Source organism: Rhinoraja longicauda, chromosome 16, assembly GCF_053455715.1.
Source record: "Rhinoraja longicauda isolate Sanriku21f chromosome 16, sRhiLon1.1, whole genome shotgun sequence".
Classification (NCBI taxonomy): Eukaryota; Metazoa; Chordata; class Chondrichthyes; order Rajiformes; family Arhynchobatidae; genus Rhinoraja; species Rhinoraja longicauda.
The window spans coordinates 11,812,266-11,828,690 of NC_135968.1; the positions used below are offsets into that span (position 1 = coordinate 11,812,266).

At 44.5% G+C, this 16,425-nt stretch overlaps 1 protein-coding gene across 29 annotated transcripts in view; it reads right to left on the minus strand.

Moving 5' to 3' along the window:
• Positions 1–16,425, minus strand: part of ank3b (ankyrin 3b) — a 515,038-nt gene that overhangs the window by 121,857 nt on the left and 376,756 nt on the right. For 28 of the 29 annotated variants that reach the window (XM_078413212.1, XM_078413210.1, XM_078413236.1 and 25 more), the window contains 7 exons: positions 15,704–15,802; positions 11,084–11,281; positions 9,990–10,088; positions 7,898–7,996; positions 7,693–7,791; positions 5,900–5,998; positions 5,660–5,732 (listed from right to left, as the gene is read on the minus strand). In XM_078413212.1, the coding sequence (XP_078269338.1) occupies positions 5,660–5,732; positions 5,900–5,998; positions 7,693–7,791; positions 7,898–7,996; positions 9,990–10,088; positions 11,084–11,281; positions 15,704–15,802 (766 nt within the window). Of the gene's footprint in view, positions 1–4,568; positions 4,582–5,659; positions 5,733–5,899; positions 5,999–7,692; positions 7,792–7,897; positions 7,997–9,989; positions 10,089–11,083; positions 11,282–15,703; positions 15,803–16,425 lie in introns of those variants that run through there. The other variant, XM_078413225.1, reaches the window with a different exon arrangement.

Consider the following 16,425-nt stretch of genomic DNA (forward strand, 5'->3'; position numbering starts at 1 on the left):
ATCTCAGAGAAAACCCACTCAGGTCACAGGGAGAATGTACAAACTCCGTACAGGCAAGACAAGTACCCGTCGTTTGGATCGAACCCGGGTCTCTGGTGCTGTAAGGCAGTAGCTCTACCGCTAGGCCACCGTGCCATCCTTTATTGAACTTTATCGTGCACTAAATATTATTCCCTTTATCCTCTATCTGTATATTGCGGACGCTTGATTGTAACCATGTATAATCTTTCCGCTAACAAAAAAGCTGTTCACGCAACAAAAAAGCTGTTCGCCGTACCTCAGTACACGTGACTAAACCAAACTAATTGGAACAACAAAACAAGAACCTTTTCTTCTTCTCCAATACCCGTTCATACTTATTTGATCTTTGAGGTGTTTCTCGGTGTCCCATACCAAACTGCTGTCTATCTATTCCCTCCACAGTTGCTGCCTGACTCGCTGAGCCTAGTTTAGTTTAGCTTCGAGATACAGCGTGGAATCAGGCCCACCGGCCCACCGGGTCCACGCCGACCATCGATCAGCCATTCACACTAGTTCTATAATCATACAACTTTCTCACCGGCTCCCTGCGTACTAGGGGCAATTTTCCACAGTCCAATTAACTTACAAACCCGCACATCTTTGGGGCGTGGAAAGAAACTGGAGCACCCGGAAGAAACCCACGCGGTCACAGGGAGAACATGCAAACTCCACTCAGGCAGCACCCGAGGTCATGATCGGAAGCCAGGTTTCCGGTGCTGTGAGTCAGTGGGCTCTGCCAGCTGACCTAGTGCCACCTAATACTTTGTTTTTGTTTTGCCCAAAGGACAATAGACAATAGGTGCAGGAGGAGGCCATTCGGCCCTTCGAGCCAGCACCGCCATTCAATGTGATCATGGCTGATCATTCTCAATCAGTACCCCGTTCCTGCTTTCTCCCCATACCCCCTGACTCCGCTATCCTTAAGAGCTCTATCTAGCTCTCGCTTGAATGTATTCCATGGGATGAACGTATCTGAAGAATGTTAACTGGCAGTAAAGATGGTTGATCTTCACAAGTTCACGAGTTATAGTAGAATTAAGCCATTCAGCCCATCGAATCTACTCCGCCATTCAATCATGGCTGATCTCTGCCTCCAAATCCCATTTTCCTGCCTTCTCCCCATAACCCTTGACGCCCGTTCTAATCAAGAATTTCTCTACCTCTGCCTTAAAAATATCCACTGACTTTGCCTCCACAGCCCTCTGTGGCAATGAGTTCCACAGATTAACTTGCCTCTGACAAAAGAAGTTCCTCCTCACCTCCTTTCTGCTCCTTGAATACTCAGATGCGACCAGGGCCATGTACGGAAAGGCTGGCACAGGAGACACAGCAGTCAGTGCTGCTCGAGCACAGATGCAATGACCAGGTGTGACCCCAATCTCCCGTTCCTTCTGTGCAAATTGTGTCTGTTCTCCTTGTGGGCGCCTAGCTTTCCTCTGGAGTCTCCAGTTTTCTCCACATAGTCGAGAATATGGCTGGCGGCTGGTTAATTGGTTATCGCAAATTGCCTCCAATGCAGATGGGTGAAAGGAAAATTGAGGGGGGGTTGTTGGATTGAGACCAGTTAGCACGCAACAAAAGCTTTTCACTGTATCTTGGTACACGTGACAATAAACTAAACTGAAACTTAAGTTGAAATGGATGTGAGAGAGAGATTTTATCGATGGGGAATTAGTGGAGGAGTGAACTTGTAGGTCTTGGAGTGCATGTGGACTCAATCGGACAAACGAGTTCCTGTGTAGCAAGGAAATATGGCAACATTCCCACCAGTGTAGCCTGCACATGGTAGGATCAGATAAAGAGGAGATCAAAAGGAGAATGGTGAACACCTATCGATTACACAGCTGAGGAATATGGCGAGAAGGAAATTAGGGACAGCCTTAGACCAAAGAAGACGTGTACAAAATTGCTTTTAAAAAAAGCAGCAGTATTGAGAATCAAGAACAGTTTGGAATTCATTCAAAGAGGACACAGAGATTGATTAAAAGGACAAAGATTAAGCTTGCAGGTAATATAAAAACTGGGTGAAAAAAGCCTCTATAAATATTTGAAAAGTTTGTTTAGTTTAAGTTTATAGAAACACTAAGTCCGTACCGACCAGCACATTAACACAAGCCTACAGAAACTAGGGAAAATTTACACTTGTACCATGTATACAAACTCAAGCCAATTAACCTACAGATCTGTACGTCTTGGAGTGAAAAAGATGAAAGGTAAGTGAAAAGAAACGTACAGTAAAGCTCTATTCATCTGGGACTTCAGTGGTGGGTTGGACTGGCAGACACATCCCTTTTCCTTCTCTCCAGAGATGCTGCCTGACCCGCTGAGTTACTCCAGCACATTGTGTTTTATACAGGCACTCTCTTAGCTTCCTGCTCATCGTGATTGATAAATGTTAACTGTCAATGACGGCCAGTTTCTGGTGAATTGTTTTACAGCTCTTACGGTTCTAAATCCCACTTTCATATTTACTCATCTGTTTCTTATTAGATGGTTCCACTCTTCCCACGTTCTCAAATTTGTATTCTGTTTAGGTGGCAGTCACGTCAGAAGCATGTGGTGAGGCGATTTTCCAAATAGTCTCATCATCAAATCCCTCATCCACGGCAGCCTTTGTGCACGAGGGACTTGACAATGGGCGTTGGCCAGAAACATAGCTGGACTAGTCATATAAATGTTGTGCTGCAAGTCCATTACAGAGGGTCAAATGCCTGCAGCAACCACTGCCATTTCCAAAGTAAATACGTTTATAAGTTCTAGGAGCAGAATTCAGGCCATTCAAGTCTACTCTGCCATTCAATCCTGGCTGATCTATCTTTCTCTCTCAACCCCATTCTTCTGCCTTCACCCCATACGTATGTTCTCCCCGTGACCTGCGTGGGTTTTCTCCGAGATCTTCGGTTTCCTCCCACACTCCAAAGACGTACAGGTATGTAGGTTAATTGGCTGGGTAAATGTAAAAATTGTCCCTAGTGGGTGTAGGATAGTGTTAATGTACGGGGATCGCTGGGCGGCACGGACTTGGTGGGCCAAAAAGGCCTGTTTCCGGCTGTATATATATGATATGATATGATAACCCCTGACACCCGTACTAATCAAGAATCTATCTATCTCTGCCTTAAAAATATCCATTGACCTGGCCTCCACAGCTGTCTGTGGCAATGAATACGATGGAACACTTTTCACTCACTGGGATTAATGGAGCATCATCACCATCCACACCAAAGAAGACACCCACCCATTAACACAGAGGTGTTCATCCTTTCAAGCACTCTAGCCACACAGTGTACACTTTTTCACAAGATACACCGGGGCACTTCTTCGCAAGGCTTCTTCAATAGTAACTAAACACCAAAATCCCCGAAAGATAAAGGGAATGGGCATTTGAGACCTTTCCACCTCCAGTTTCCCTGCATAAAGCATGTTGTCCTGACATGTGTCCTTTCCTCCTCCAGTTTCCCTGCATAGAGCACGTTGACCTGACATGTGTCCTTTTCCCCACCTTGCTGGGTTAAGATCTTGAAACGCCCTTTCAGGCTGGACAGTGGGAGTCCTGCCATTACCAGAGTGCAGTAGTTCAAGGGAAAGGCCTATCATTATCTCCTCTGCGGGATTTAGTGACGTTCATAGTCTTGTCAATGATACCCCTATCCAGTGGATTAATGCTAATTTTTTTTTAAATCAGCCAGAGTCAAAGTTCGAGACTGAGGTCAAGTCTAGTTCAGGTTCTTTGGGATAATCAAATGCAGGACATTGAGAGTCAAGTTGCGTGGTCTTGCACAATTCACACCAATTACTGTAATAGATTCTCAAAGGGGAAAAATAACCCTCCAAAAACTTGTGTGGCTTCAGATCAGTTTGTGCCCGAAGAATTACTTTTGCATTGGTGTCTGTTCATTTTCAAAAGAATTTACTAATGAGTTAATCGGGTACCCGATTTCTCCAACAAGATGTGTAGGAAGGAACTGCAGATGCTGGTTTAAACCGAAGATAGACACAAAAAGCTGAAGTAACTCAGCGGGACAGGCAGCGTCTCTGGAGAGAAGGAACGGGTGACGTTTCGGGTCTGAAGAAGGGTCTCGACCCGAAACATCACCCGTTCCTTCTCTCCAGAGACGCTGCCTGTCGCGCTGAGTTACTCCAGCTTCTTGTGTCATTCTCCAAGAAGACACCAGCGAGGTTCCAAAGAAAATAAGCGTGTGAGTATGGTCGGCCGCCTCTGTTCGCGGTTTTTTTTTTCACGACAAAACTGTGCAGCGGATATTGGACCACCGTGATTCTGGTGAGTATAAAGATCAGTGAAGACTGGAGTTGCAGTTACCCCACAGTTGTAGCTGAGCAAGCAGTCTGGCCAACTCATACTCGAGCAGGATCACAGCACCCACCCACACACACATTCGGGTTTAGGGTTTAGTTTCAGGCACAGCAAGCGGATCCCGGGGCAGCCAGCAAGGAAGTGAGGCCTTGGTGCATTAGTCACACTCTTTGTAAAACACACACGCAGTACGCTGTTAAACCATCAGAGCAACAGAGAAAAATATATATACCTTCTTCACCATCTGATAAATACTCGGCTTCAATGAAATTTTCAGGGACACTGGCCTGATGAACTGTGTGGTTTGAACAAAGATCACGATATTACCAAAGTCATTCCGAGTTCTTTCTCAAACATGGCTAGAGAGTCTAAAGCAATCATTGGGGGGACAGTGTTCTCAAAGAAGTCAACAAAGTTATGCTTCAGACTTAACAATAAGCAAATGTTTGTCAAAATGTAGTTGTTCCAAAGCAGTAGGTTTCAATTCCCCCCCCCCCCCCCCAGGCAACTGGTTCACTATCCAACCCAAAAAATAATAAGGTTCCCCTCTCTGTGGATCCAATATTTAATAGTGATCCATTTTTCAACATCTCGTGACCCAGCAGAGAGACACGACCTCTAATTATAAAAGCAATGCTCTAAAGGATTACTGGGAGCATAAGCTTTTGAGTAAACATAGTGACTATCACGAAAAACAAAAACTCAAGATAGACACAAAATGCTGGAGTAACTCAGCGGGACAGGCAGCATCTCTGGAGAGAAAGAATGGGTGACATTTTGGGTCGAGACCCTTCTTCAGACTGAACAGGCACATTTCATACCTTTAGTTTCCCACTCCCCTGACTCTCAGACTGAAGAAGGGTCATGACCCCAAAACGTCACCCATTCCTTCTCTCCAGAGATGCTGCCTGTCCTGCTGAGTTACTGCAGCATTTTGTGTCTACGGTTTAAACCAGCATCTGCACATCAAACAAAAACTCAATGGAGAGGGTACAGCCGATTGCGTGGGAAGGAACTGCAGATGCCGGTTTACACCGAAGATAGACACAAAATGCTGTAACTCTTGTGGGACCGGCAGCTGAGGCTCCAGAGAGGCTGCCTGTCCCGCTGAGTTACTCCAGCATTTTGACAAATATTTTGGAAACAAGGGAAAATTGGGACACAAAAGTTGGCTAATCGGGTACAGTGAGAGAGAGAAAGAGAAGAAGTGAGAATACAACAACCAAATAAGGGAAGCAAGGACTGAAATAAGACACAAAGCAAACGAGCATCTGCAATCCCTTGTTTCTACAAATATTAAAATAGACTGAGCTATTGGCTTACCTTCATCATCTGATACATCCAGTACCTCGTTCATGGTTTCAGGAACATTTAGTTTATGTTTCTCCGTCACAAACTGGGGAAAAATAGAGCGGCTTTTAAAAAATATGGAGAGTTAGGAATTGCCTATTATTCAGCGTTCAACTGCACCATTTTAATATCGCGCTAGCTGAAATAAAATCCACGTGCTACGCGATCACAACGCAGAAAGTAAAAAGCAGGCCGGGACGAAGCTGTATTTACCATTGTGGTGGTCAAGGTTTCCTCAGTGACCACCTTCAATGTGTCAACCACCGAGATGTAACCAAGCCGCCTCGCGATGGCCAACGCTGTATTCCCGTTCTAAAATAGAAAAAGACTATTACGACCAAAGAAAGATAATCTGCTTGCATGGTTAGAATAAAACATAAAATCAATCAGACGCACAGATTTTGAGACTATAATTTTGTTCAATATCAACGTCCCTTTCAAACTCCACTGATAAATTTGCAGATTTTTCTCCCGAATACAAAAGGTTTAAAAGATAACTGAGAACTGAGATGAGGAACATTTAGAACTGAGATGAGGAAAAACTTTTTCAGTCAGAGAGTTGTGAATCTGTGGAATTCTCTGCCTCAGAAGGCAGTGGAGGCCAATTCTCTGAATGCATTCAAGAGAGAGCTGGATAGAGCTCTTAAGGATAGCGGAGTCAGGGGGCATGGGGAGAAGGCAGGAACGGGGTACTGATTGAGAATGATCAGCCATGATCACATTGAATGGCGGTGCTGGCTCGAAGGGCCGAATGGCCTCCTCCTGCACCTATTGTCTATTGCCTATTGTCCTCTATTCCTCACCATATGATGTTAAAAAAATGCATTGAAATACATTCTATGTCGTCTAATTATCGTTGGTCAGCACTGAAAACAATCAGAGAAATGGAGGCTATAAGCAAGAAACTGGGCACAAGAGAGGGAGAGAGACGAGAGAGAGGAGACAGGAGAGAGTAGATGAGAGAGGAGCGATAAGGGAGAGAGATAGGAGAGAGGGAGAGTGTCGGAGAATTGTCTTAGTGAGGCCCAGCGCAAATTGGAGGAACAGCATCTCATATTTTGCTTGGGCAGTTTACACCCCAGCGGTATGAACATTGACTTCTCCAACTTCAGATAGTTCCTCCGTCCCTCTCTTTCCCCTCCCCCTTCCCAGTTCTCCCACTAGTCTTCCTGTCTCCAACTACATCCTATCTTTGTCCTGCCCCCTCCCCTGGCATCAGTCTGAAGAAGGCTCTCGACCCAAAATGTCACTCATTCCTTCTCTCCTGAGATGCTGCCTGACCCGCTGAGTTACTCCAGCATTTTGTGTCTAGCTTCGATTTGAACCAGCATCTGCAGTTATTTTCCTACACATCCCAAAACATCTAATGCACAGCTGGAATAGTTTATTGATTTAAGGACTGACCATACCTCCAGTGAATGAATCAATATGACATTATTGCCCAGCAAGAGAGTGGCTGGGATACAATGACACAGTGACTACTGGACTTGTTCTCCAGGAATGCAGACCAACAACTCGATCACAATTCAAACTCACCAAAGGGGCTGAGGAATTTAAATCCAATTAATTTAATAAAATTCTGCAACTAGAATAAAAAGCTGATATGTAATGATCATCGTGGAACTATCTGCATGTTCCAAAATGCACCTGTCTTATCAGACCGCTTTGACGAAGGAGATTGCCATCCTTCGGTGCGGTTTAGATGATAATCATGATCCTCTGGTTTCCCTCACCCCGACTCTCAGTCTGAAGAAGGGTCTCATCCCAAAACATCACCTATTCCTTTTCTTTAGAGATGCTGCCTGACCTGCTGAGATACTCAAGCTTTTTACATCTATCTTCGGTGTAAACCAGCATCTGCAGTTGCTTCCGACACCACGCTCTTTGATATTCAATGAGAGTTGTTCGATGATACACCTTCTGTTTTGTAGTTTCTGATTTATCCACAAATCGGTCAATTCGAGGGAAACCAATTGCCTGCAAGTGAACGTTTGCTACCGGCTTACCACTGTGACTTCATCCGGAGAGGCACCATTCTGGAGGAGGATGTTTATGATGTGTGTGTGTCCTTGCTGTGCTGCCTGGTGGAGAGGAGTGTAGCCGTTCTGGAGGAAGGCAAGAGGAGACGGCGTTTTAATGTGGCACAAGAAGACAAGGTTTAGTCGGTTTAAAACTATGCCGCGTGTCAATACTCAGTTGAAGTCAACTAACCTTTGTCTTGGCGTTCACTTTAGAGCCATGTTGCAAAAGAAAGTTGACCATCTTCACATTCCCATAGTGGCACGCGACATGGAGTGGAATGTAGCCCATCTGCAAAAGAAAAGCAACTCTGGGAAATTCAGTCTCAAGAAATACTATAGATAAGCCCAATGATCTATTCTAGATGCTCCTTGATCTCAATCCCCTTTGTCCTGTTTTCACACCTCACACTTCCATATCTATGTATCTCCCTCTCACCCGACGTCAGTCTGAAGAAGGGTCTCGACCCGAAACGTCACCCATTCCTTCTCTCCAGAGATGCTGCCTGTCCCGCTGAGTTACTCCAGCATTTTGTATTTATGTTTGGACAGTGATATAATTGTTTCAAATAGATGAATATTTGAACTTTCTGGCCTCCTCCACTGTCAGAGTGAGGCCAAACTGAGGTAAATTGGAAGAACAGCATCCCATATTTTGCTTGGGCAGCTTACAACCCAGCGGTATGAATATTGATGTTTCCAACTTCAAGTAACCCTTGCATCCCCTTTCAATCCATCACTCCCTCACCCGAGTCATCATACTAGTGTTACGGTTGTCCGGTTGAGTTCCTCTGTTTACCTGCTGTCACCTCTTCCACACCCAACAATGGTGAAAATGACACTTCTGAACTTTGCTTCCACTTCCTTGATTATCGGTGCTTTTTGCATATCTTCCATTTATTTCTCCTAAGTACCGTCTATATCTCTTGTTCCTCTTTCCCCTGACTCTCAGTCTGAAGAAGGGTCATGACCCAAAATGTCACCTAATCCTTTCCTCCAGAGATGCTGCCTGATCTGCTAAGTTGCTCCAGCTTTTGTGCCTGTCTTTGGTCTAATATTTATGTTATCTGTCTATGTTAGGTTTTGTTGTGTTCTCGATCTCCCATTTGTTAAGGGCGTTTTATGCCTGGAACCAATAGTTATCAAAGCTGACAAATCCACACTCAAGTCTTTAACTTTGATCCATTAGTAAAGTTTTGCCCTGCGCTGTTACCAGACCAATTTCAGCTTGTCAATGCTGGCTATAATAATCAATAGTTACCAAGATACTTAAATCTAATTATTTTGTTTCATCGTACATTCCTCCAAGAATCTTAGCTGCAATTTAAGGTTTTCTCAATGGCACTCTTGTGCAGTTAGCACCAGTGGATGAATTTCTGGCTTGTTATCCAGTCACAGGATTTCATGCCCAGTTTCATCCCAGCACACTTTGTTCCCGGCTGTTATCAGGCAACTGAACCATCCTACCACAAAGAGAGGGCAGTTCTGGATGACTATCTCCCTCATTGGTGACCCTCGGACTATCTTTGATCGGACTTTACTGGCTTTACCTTGCATTAAAAGTTATCCCATCATCATGTATCTATACACCGTAAATGGCTCGATTGTATTCATGCATTGTCTTTCCGCTGACTGGTTAGCGTGCAATTTTTTCATTGTTTCTCAGTACACGTGACAATAAACTAAACTGATCATGCTGTCTTTGGGACTTCGGTTGGTCCATATTTCTCACTGTGCTTTTAATATTAAAATAATGATTACATTTCAGAAGTACCTGTCTTACTTTAAAACTCTTTGGAACATACATCTCTCTTTCTTTAGACGCCGTCACCTTCTCCTGCAGTGAAACCTTTGATCTCCTGCACCATTAGAACAGGAGTGATAGAGTCATAGGGTGGCATTGGTGGCGCAGCGGTAGAGTTGCTGCCTTACAGCGCTTGCAGAGCCGGAGACCCGGGTTCGATCCCGACTACGGAGTTTGTACGCTCTCCCCGTGACCGTGTGGGTTTTCTCCCAAATCTTCGATTTCCTCCCACACTCCAAAGACTTACAGGTACGTAGGTTAATTGGCTTGGTGTATGTGCTAATTGTCCCTAGTGCGTGTGTAGGATAATGTTAATGTGCAAGGATCACTGGTTGGCGCCCACTCGGTGGGCCGAAGGGCCTGTTTCCGTGCTGTACCTCTAAACTAAAAATCGAAACTAAACCAAGTTCTGAAGCATCTTCACATGAAACGTCAGCTCCAAACTCAGTAGAAAAACAAACGGGTATTTCCAAGTTTTTACCTTAGTTTGTGGATCGATCGCAGCTCCCTGATTAACCAGCACTTCAGCAACATTCACCCGATCCTCTTGAGCAGCCAAATGAAGGGGCGTGAGACCGCTCTGCAAATCCAAATTAGGTATTGTCATTGGAGCAGCCATCAGTCCTTCCAGCAAGATCACTGGTTACTAGTCCAGAACCAGGTGGTCACAGTTTAAGAATTAGGAGTAGGCCTTTTAGGACTGATATGAGGAAAACCTTTTTCACCCAGAGAGTAGTGAATCTGTGGAATTCTCTGCCGCAGAAGGCAGTGGAGGCCAACTCACTGGCTGTTTTCAAGAGATAGATAGGGCTAACAGAATCAAGGGATATGGGGAAAAAGCAGGAACGGGGTATTGATTTTTGGATGATCAGCCATGATCATATTGAATGGCGGTGCTGAATGGGCCGAATGGCCTCCTCCTGCACCTATTTTCCATGTTTCCGTGTTTCTCCTTGCGATTTGTGACAACAGCGCATGTTGTGTACGGTCAACCATAAACAATGCACAATGGCGCAGCGGTAGAGTTGCTGCCTCACAGTGGCAGAGACCCGGGTTCGATCCTGACTACAGGTGCTGTCTCTGCGGAGTTAGTACGTTCTCCCTGTGACCACATGGGTTTTCTATGGTTTCCTCACACATTCCAAAGACATACTGGTTTGTAGGTTAATTGGCTTCGATAAAACTGTCCCTAGTGTGTGTGTGTGTGTGTGTGTGTGTGTGTGTGTGTAGGATAGTGTTAATGTACGGGGTGACCGCGGAGGCAGTGGATGCCAGTTCGTTGGATGCTTTCAAGAGAGAGCTGGATAGAGCTCTTAAGGATAGCGGAGTGAGGGGGTACGGGGAGAAGGCAGGAACGGGGTACTGATTGAGAGTGATCAGCCATGATCGCATTGAATGGCAGTGCTGGCTCGAAGGGCTGAATGGCCTCCTCCTGCACCTATTGTCTATTGTCTATTGTCTATTGTCTATTGTCTATTGTCTATTGTCTATCGCCCTGTTTCTACACTGTATCTGTAAAGTCTAAAGTAAAGCAGAAGCTGGGGTCACAAGGAACAAAGTTTGCGGGCCACTGACCTTGTTTCCTAGGTTTACATCCGCATTTCGAGTCAGGAGCAAGGAGACCATGTCAACATGCCCCTCCTGTGCAGCAAGGTGCACAGGTGTAATGCCTTGCTTGGTCACTGTGTTGGTGTCAGCGCCATACTCCAGTAGCGTCGTTGCTATGTCCATCTGATTCTTCTTGGCAGCTATGTGCAGGGGGGTGTAGCCATTCTACAAAAGAGTAAGAGAGAGAGAAAAAGAAAGAAAGCATGCTAACTGAGCATAAAAAAGCAAACCATGTTCAAAATGTATCCTTCCCCGAGGTAAAATTGGTCTTCAGTTTCCAAAATACGCACAAACATCATTGGTTGAAAGACGTCGCACACTGCCAATTTATCTTTGAATAAACCAGCAAAACTGCGTATTTAATTAATCTTTTTGCACCTGTTCATTTAATTCATCTTTGTGCGTCAGGAAGGCTGGATGTATCTAAGTATCCAGTCTGAAGAAGGGTCTCGACCCGAAACGTCACCCATTCTTTCTCTCCAGAGATGCTGCCTGGCCCGCTGAGTTACTCCGGCATTTTGTGTCTATATTCGGTGTAAACCAGCATCTGCAGTTCCTTCCTACACAGTATCGTCAAGGATGCCTGCCACCCTGGCCATTCCCTTTTCTTTCTTCCACCTTCTCGGAGGAGATACAGGAGCTTGAAAGCTCGGACATCCGGACTTAAGAACAGCTTCTTCTCCACTGCTATCAGAGTCCTGAACCAACCACTTCTTTCACACCCCATTCCTAGAGGTGCTGCCTTGCACTCTTCACTCAACCTCCTTTGGTTATTCTGTTATTGTACTTTAATATTCTTTTGCACAATGCAGACTCTGAATTACAATCTTGCACCTTATTGCTGTATTGCACTTGTGGTTCTATTTACAGTTATCATCACTATATGCATACTGTTTACTCTGTGAATAAGGTATTTCATTCCACCCTAGTGCATAAGGCAATAAACTAATCTAATCTAAGAATGGCCCTGGAAAATCGTACCAAATGATGATGCAATAGTAATTCATTTGTGCCATTGCCAGCAGACGAATGACTTCACTGATGAACTCAAGGGATCTATGGTACGTCTTGATTAGGACCCTGCTGGATAACATGGGGCTCACCATTGGGACATTGAAAGAAAATTGGGAAGTATCCTCGTTCGAATGAATGCTGATGAATTAACGGATAATGAGGTGGAAAGGCCAAGTAACTCAGCACAATATTTTCAATCACCGTGGTACACAAATCTACAAAGCATGTAAATCTGCTGAAATATATTGCAAAATAAATAGGGTTTGCCTTTGAGTGTGTTAGCATATGATGAGCATTTGACAGCACTGGGCTTGTACTCGCTGGAGTTTTGAAGGTTGAAGGGGGACCTCATTGAAACTTGCAGAATGATGAAAGGCACAGATAGAGTGGACGTGGAAAGGATGTTTCCACTGGTGGGAGAGTCTAGGACCGGAGGTCATGGCCTCAGAATTAAAGGGCGCTCTTTTGAAAAGGAGGTGAGGATAGTTAATCCGTGGAACTCATTGCCACAGAGGGCTGTGGACGCCAAGTCTGTGGATATTTTTAAGGCAGAGGTAGACAAGTTCTTGATTAGAATGGGTGTCAAGGGTTATGGGAAGGCAGGAAATTGGGATTAGGAGGCAGAGATCAGCCATGATTGAATGGCAGAGTAGACTCGATGGGCCAAATGGCCTAATTCTACTCCTATAAGTTATGAACTTGTGAACTTGTGAAATCTCCATGCCTGGCTAAACTACTAAACTACACGCCTAAATCCACTTTCTGTTTTGGTCACAAGACACGTAACAGTAGAATCGTAGAAAACTTATAAATTGAGCCAAGGTGTTCAGGTATGATGAAGTTGCAAAAGGAATGAACATTTTCCGCCATATAAATACATGATAGAGTGCACCAGAAACAAGTTCACAACAGAACCAAGGTGGACAGAATTTAAAATGGGGAATGGTGAACGTAGAACGGATTGGGGAGGTACCTTCTCTTTGTTAATACCATTCCGTACATGGAGTTGACATTTGTGGAAATCATTGAAGGCATATTTGGGTACTGTAATGGAGGGTCTATAAAGTGGTTTGATTAAAAAAAGTAGCAAACTGTCTTTGATCTCAACTGTGCTTCCTTCCATTTCTAACTTGTTTTGTGGTCAGTCTTTTAATTCAATATTCAACGTTTCATGTAAAAGTAAGGAATGGCCATAATCACATGACTCTTCAACCACAACATTTGTTTTTAAAAGTGTAATGAACAGATACACTTGTACTAATGGGAACTATGCCTTCTTCATATCTTCAGTGTCTTTCTCCCATCCTTCCTTGGTTTCCTCCTTGTTACAATTGCATTGTTACAGTGGTAGTACTGGTGTTATAATGTTATTACATTCAAAGGTTCATTACTAAACACTGCCTATGTGCATTGCCATTGGGTAGATGGATTGTGGATCACAATCGTAGAGTTGCAGGCTTGAACCTGAACTCAAATGGGTAATATTGCTAATTTTAAAAAATCAAATTCAATCTACGTCTTGTGTGTGTGTGTGTGTGTGTGTGTGTGTGTGTGTGTGTGTGTGTGTGTGTGTGTGTGTGTGTGTGTGTGTGTGTGTGTGTGTGTGTGTGTGTGTGTGTGTTGTGTAATTGTGTCTGGTTTTACTTAATTCAGATAACACGAATGGGCAAATGTGTGGATGATACGCAGAAAAAGTTACATTTTCAACTTTAGACTTAAGATAGAATAATCAGAAAACGTATTAATGGCAAGGGAAAGGAAATTAAGAATTAGAACAGCCATGATCTAAGTTGATGATGGAACAAGTTCAAGGAGCCGAATGTTTTTCTCTCGTCCTGTGGTAGACCAGAGAAATTGGTACCGTGACTGGACAGAAGCTCACAGGCCAAGAATGAAAGGCACACAATAAGATATCACGTTTAAATTTAACTGGTTTATTTGCATCCATCCAAGTCGCATCCAAAATGTCTTTGCAAACATTTAACACCAACGAATGTTTCCCAAGCTGCAAGCTCATGGGAGACAACTGAACCAAACGATGTTCCTTTCTATGTCCTGGTCTATTCTACATGATTTCAAGAGGAATACACATTGCCACACTTCAACCCAATTGATAAAACCTTTTGACCTCCAAAATCGCTTACTCATCACCAAAATCCACATGCAGCATCCATTTACAACATTTAGATAAACACGGCAACAGGTATTGATGGCCAGATGCTGAAACTAATGAAGATGATAGAACCAGGGAATGCAATATTTTCTCGTGAAATCAAGTTAACTGGCACCTTGTTATCTAGCTGGTGACCTCAACATCCCATCACATCAGATGAAATCAACCAACAATGAGACAAGAGATAAATCTCACTTTGGATTCAACGGAGATGTGTTGAAGTGAAAGAGATGTGAAGTGATGGAAACATAAATTTCTCCCACACACATCAACAATCTCACCATCTTCCATAGATACAATGTTCTCAGGAAATGTTTGGATAAACAAAAACATGTATTCATTTCATATAATCCCCATGTATTTAAAAAAAAAAAAATCATATTTCAAATACAGTTTACCAAAACATTAATACTAATCTCCAAAGACATTACATTGAATAACTTCAGCACATTCCCAACAAGGATCTCAAGATGCTGGTTTACAGAAAAACATAAAGTGCTAGTGTAGCTCAACGTGTCATACAGCATCTCTGGAGATTGTGGAAAGGCGATGTTTCTGGTCAGGATCCTTCTTCAGACTGTGAAAGGGGCCCAGCCCAAAATATCTCTCTATTTGGAATTTAGAAGATTGAGGGGGGATCTTATAGAAACTTACAAAATTCTTAAGGGGTTGGACAGGCTAGATGCAGGAAGATTGTTCCCGATGTTGGGGAAGTCCAGAACAAGGGGTCACAGTTTAAGGATAAGGGGGAAGTCTTTTAGGACCGAGATGAGAAAGTTTTTTTTCACACAGAGAGAGTGGTGAATCTGTGGAATTCTCTGCCGCAGAAGGTAGTTGAGGCCAGTTCATTGGCTATATTTAAGAGGGAGTTAGATGTGGCCCTTGTGGCTAAAGGGATCAGGGGGTATGGAGAGAAGGCAGGTACGGGATACTGAGTTGGATGATCAGCCATGATCATATTGAATGGCGGTGCAGGCTCGAAGGGCCGAATGGCCTACTCCTGCACCTATTTTCTATGTTTCTATCTCTCTATATCACCGTCTACATCCCTCGTTTCCCTTTCCCCTGACTCTCAGTCTGAAGAAGGGTCTTGACCCGAAACATCATCTATTCCTTTTTGCCAGAGATGCTGCCTGACCCGCTGAGTTACTCCAGCTTTTTGTGTCTATCTTCGGTTTAAACCGGCATCTACAATTACTTCCCACACGCGGCGCCTTTCCACGTTCTCCAGAGATGCTGCCTGACCTGCTGGGCAACTCCGGCATTTTGAGTCTCAACAAGTGGCCTGTTGTCGAGGTATACACAAGCAAACCAAAGGCCGTTCTGTATGCCAACCCCCACAGTGATCATTCTCCACATGAGTTGCTAGTGTCTGTTTCCTGGCCGTCTGCGCACTGTACCTTTGCTGCTGCATGCGGAGAGGCACCTTGGTCCAGTAACAACAGGGCCACCTTCTGGTTGTCGTAGTGCGCTGCCACGTGTAATGGAGTTAGGCCGCTCTGAAAGAAAACGGAGGAAAGGTGGGGACGTTTAAGATAGACCAACCAAATCAGGAACTTCCACAGTTTCTCCACATTTTATATTTGCACCACCATTAAGCCATCCAGCCCAAAAGGTCTCTCTCTTAAACCCATCACCTTCTTCACCTGCATAACTAATCTTTTGATCGCCCATCTTAATTCTTCCTCGGAAAGCTAAGCATCATTTGGTTAACGGCATGTTTACGGCCACCATATAAATCCAAGTACAGGTCCACCACTGATTTTCCGGCACCCTTAGTTCCAGAGCCTTTCTGGACTATTTGTTCTGCCGGACCAACGGAGGTCACCGCCTCCGTGAGGAGTCGAACGCTACCAGAATGGTCCGCCTAGGCCGCTCAGGATGCCGAGATAACGTCCCGCAAAGATGGCCGAGGGAATCGCTACACGATTGGATCTGCCAGAGCCGGAGTTCCAGAGCCCCGGCCGCCGGGGGCAAAGTCGACCCGATGATCAGCCGCGGAGGTCCCGATGACGTAGAGATCGGTGCCTCACCCGGTCCAGGCGCCGCGTTTTCAGGGGGACCTCCGGAGGGATTTCAAATGCGCTCTCGTAATTTTGTCTGGATTAAAGGAGGTGCTGGA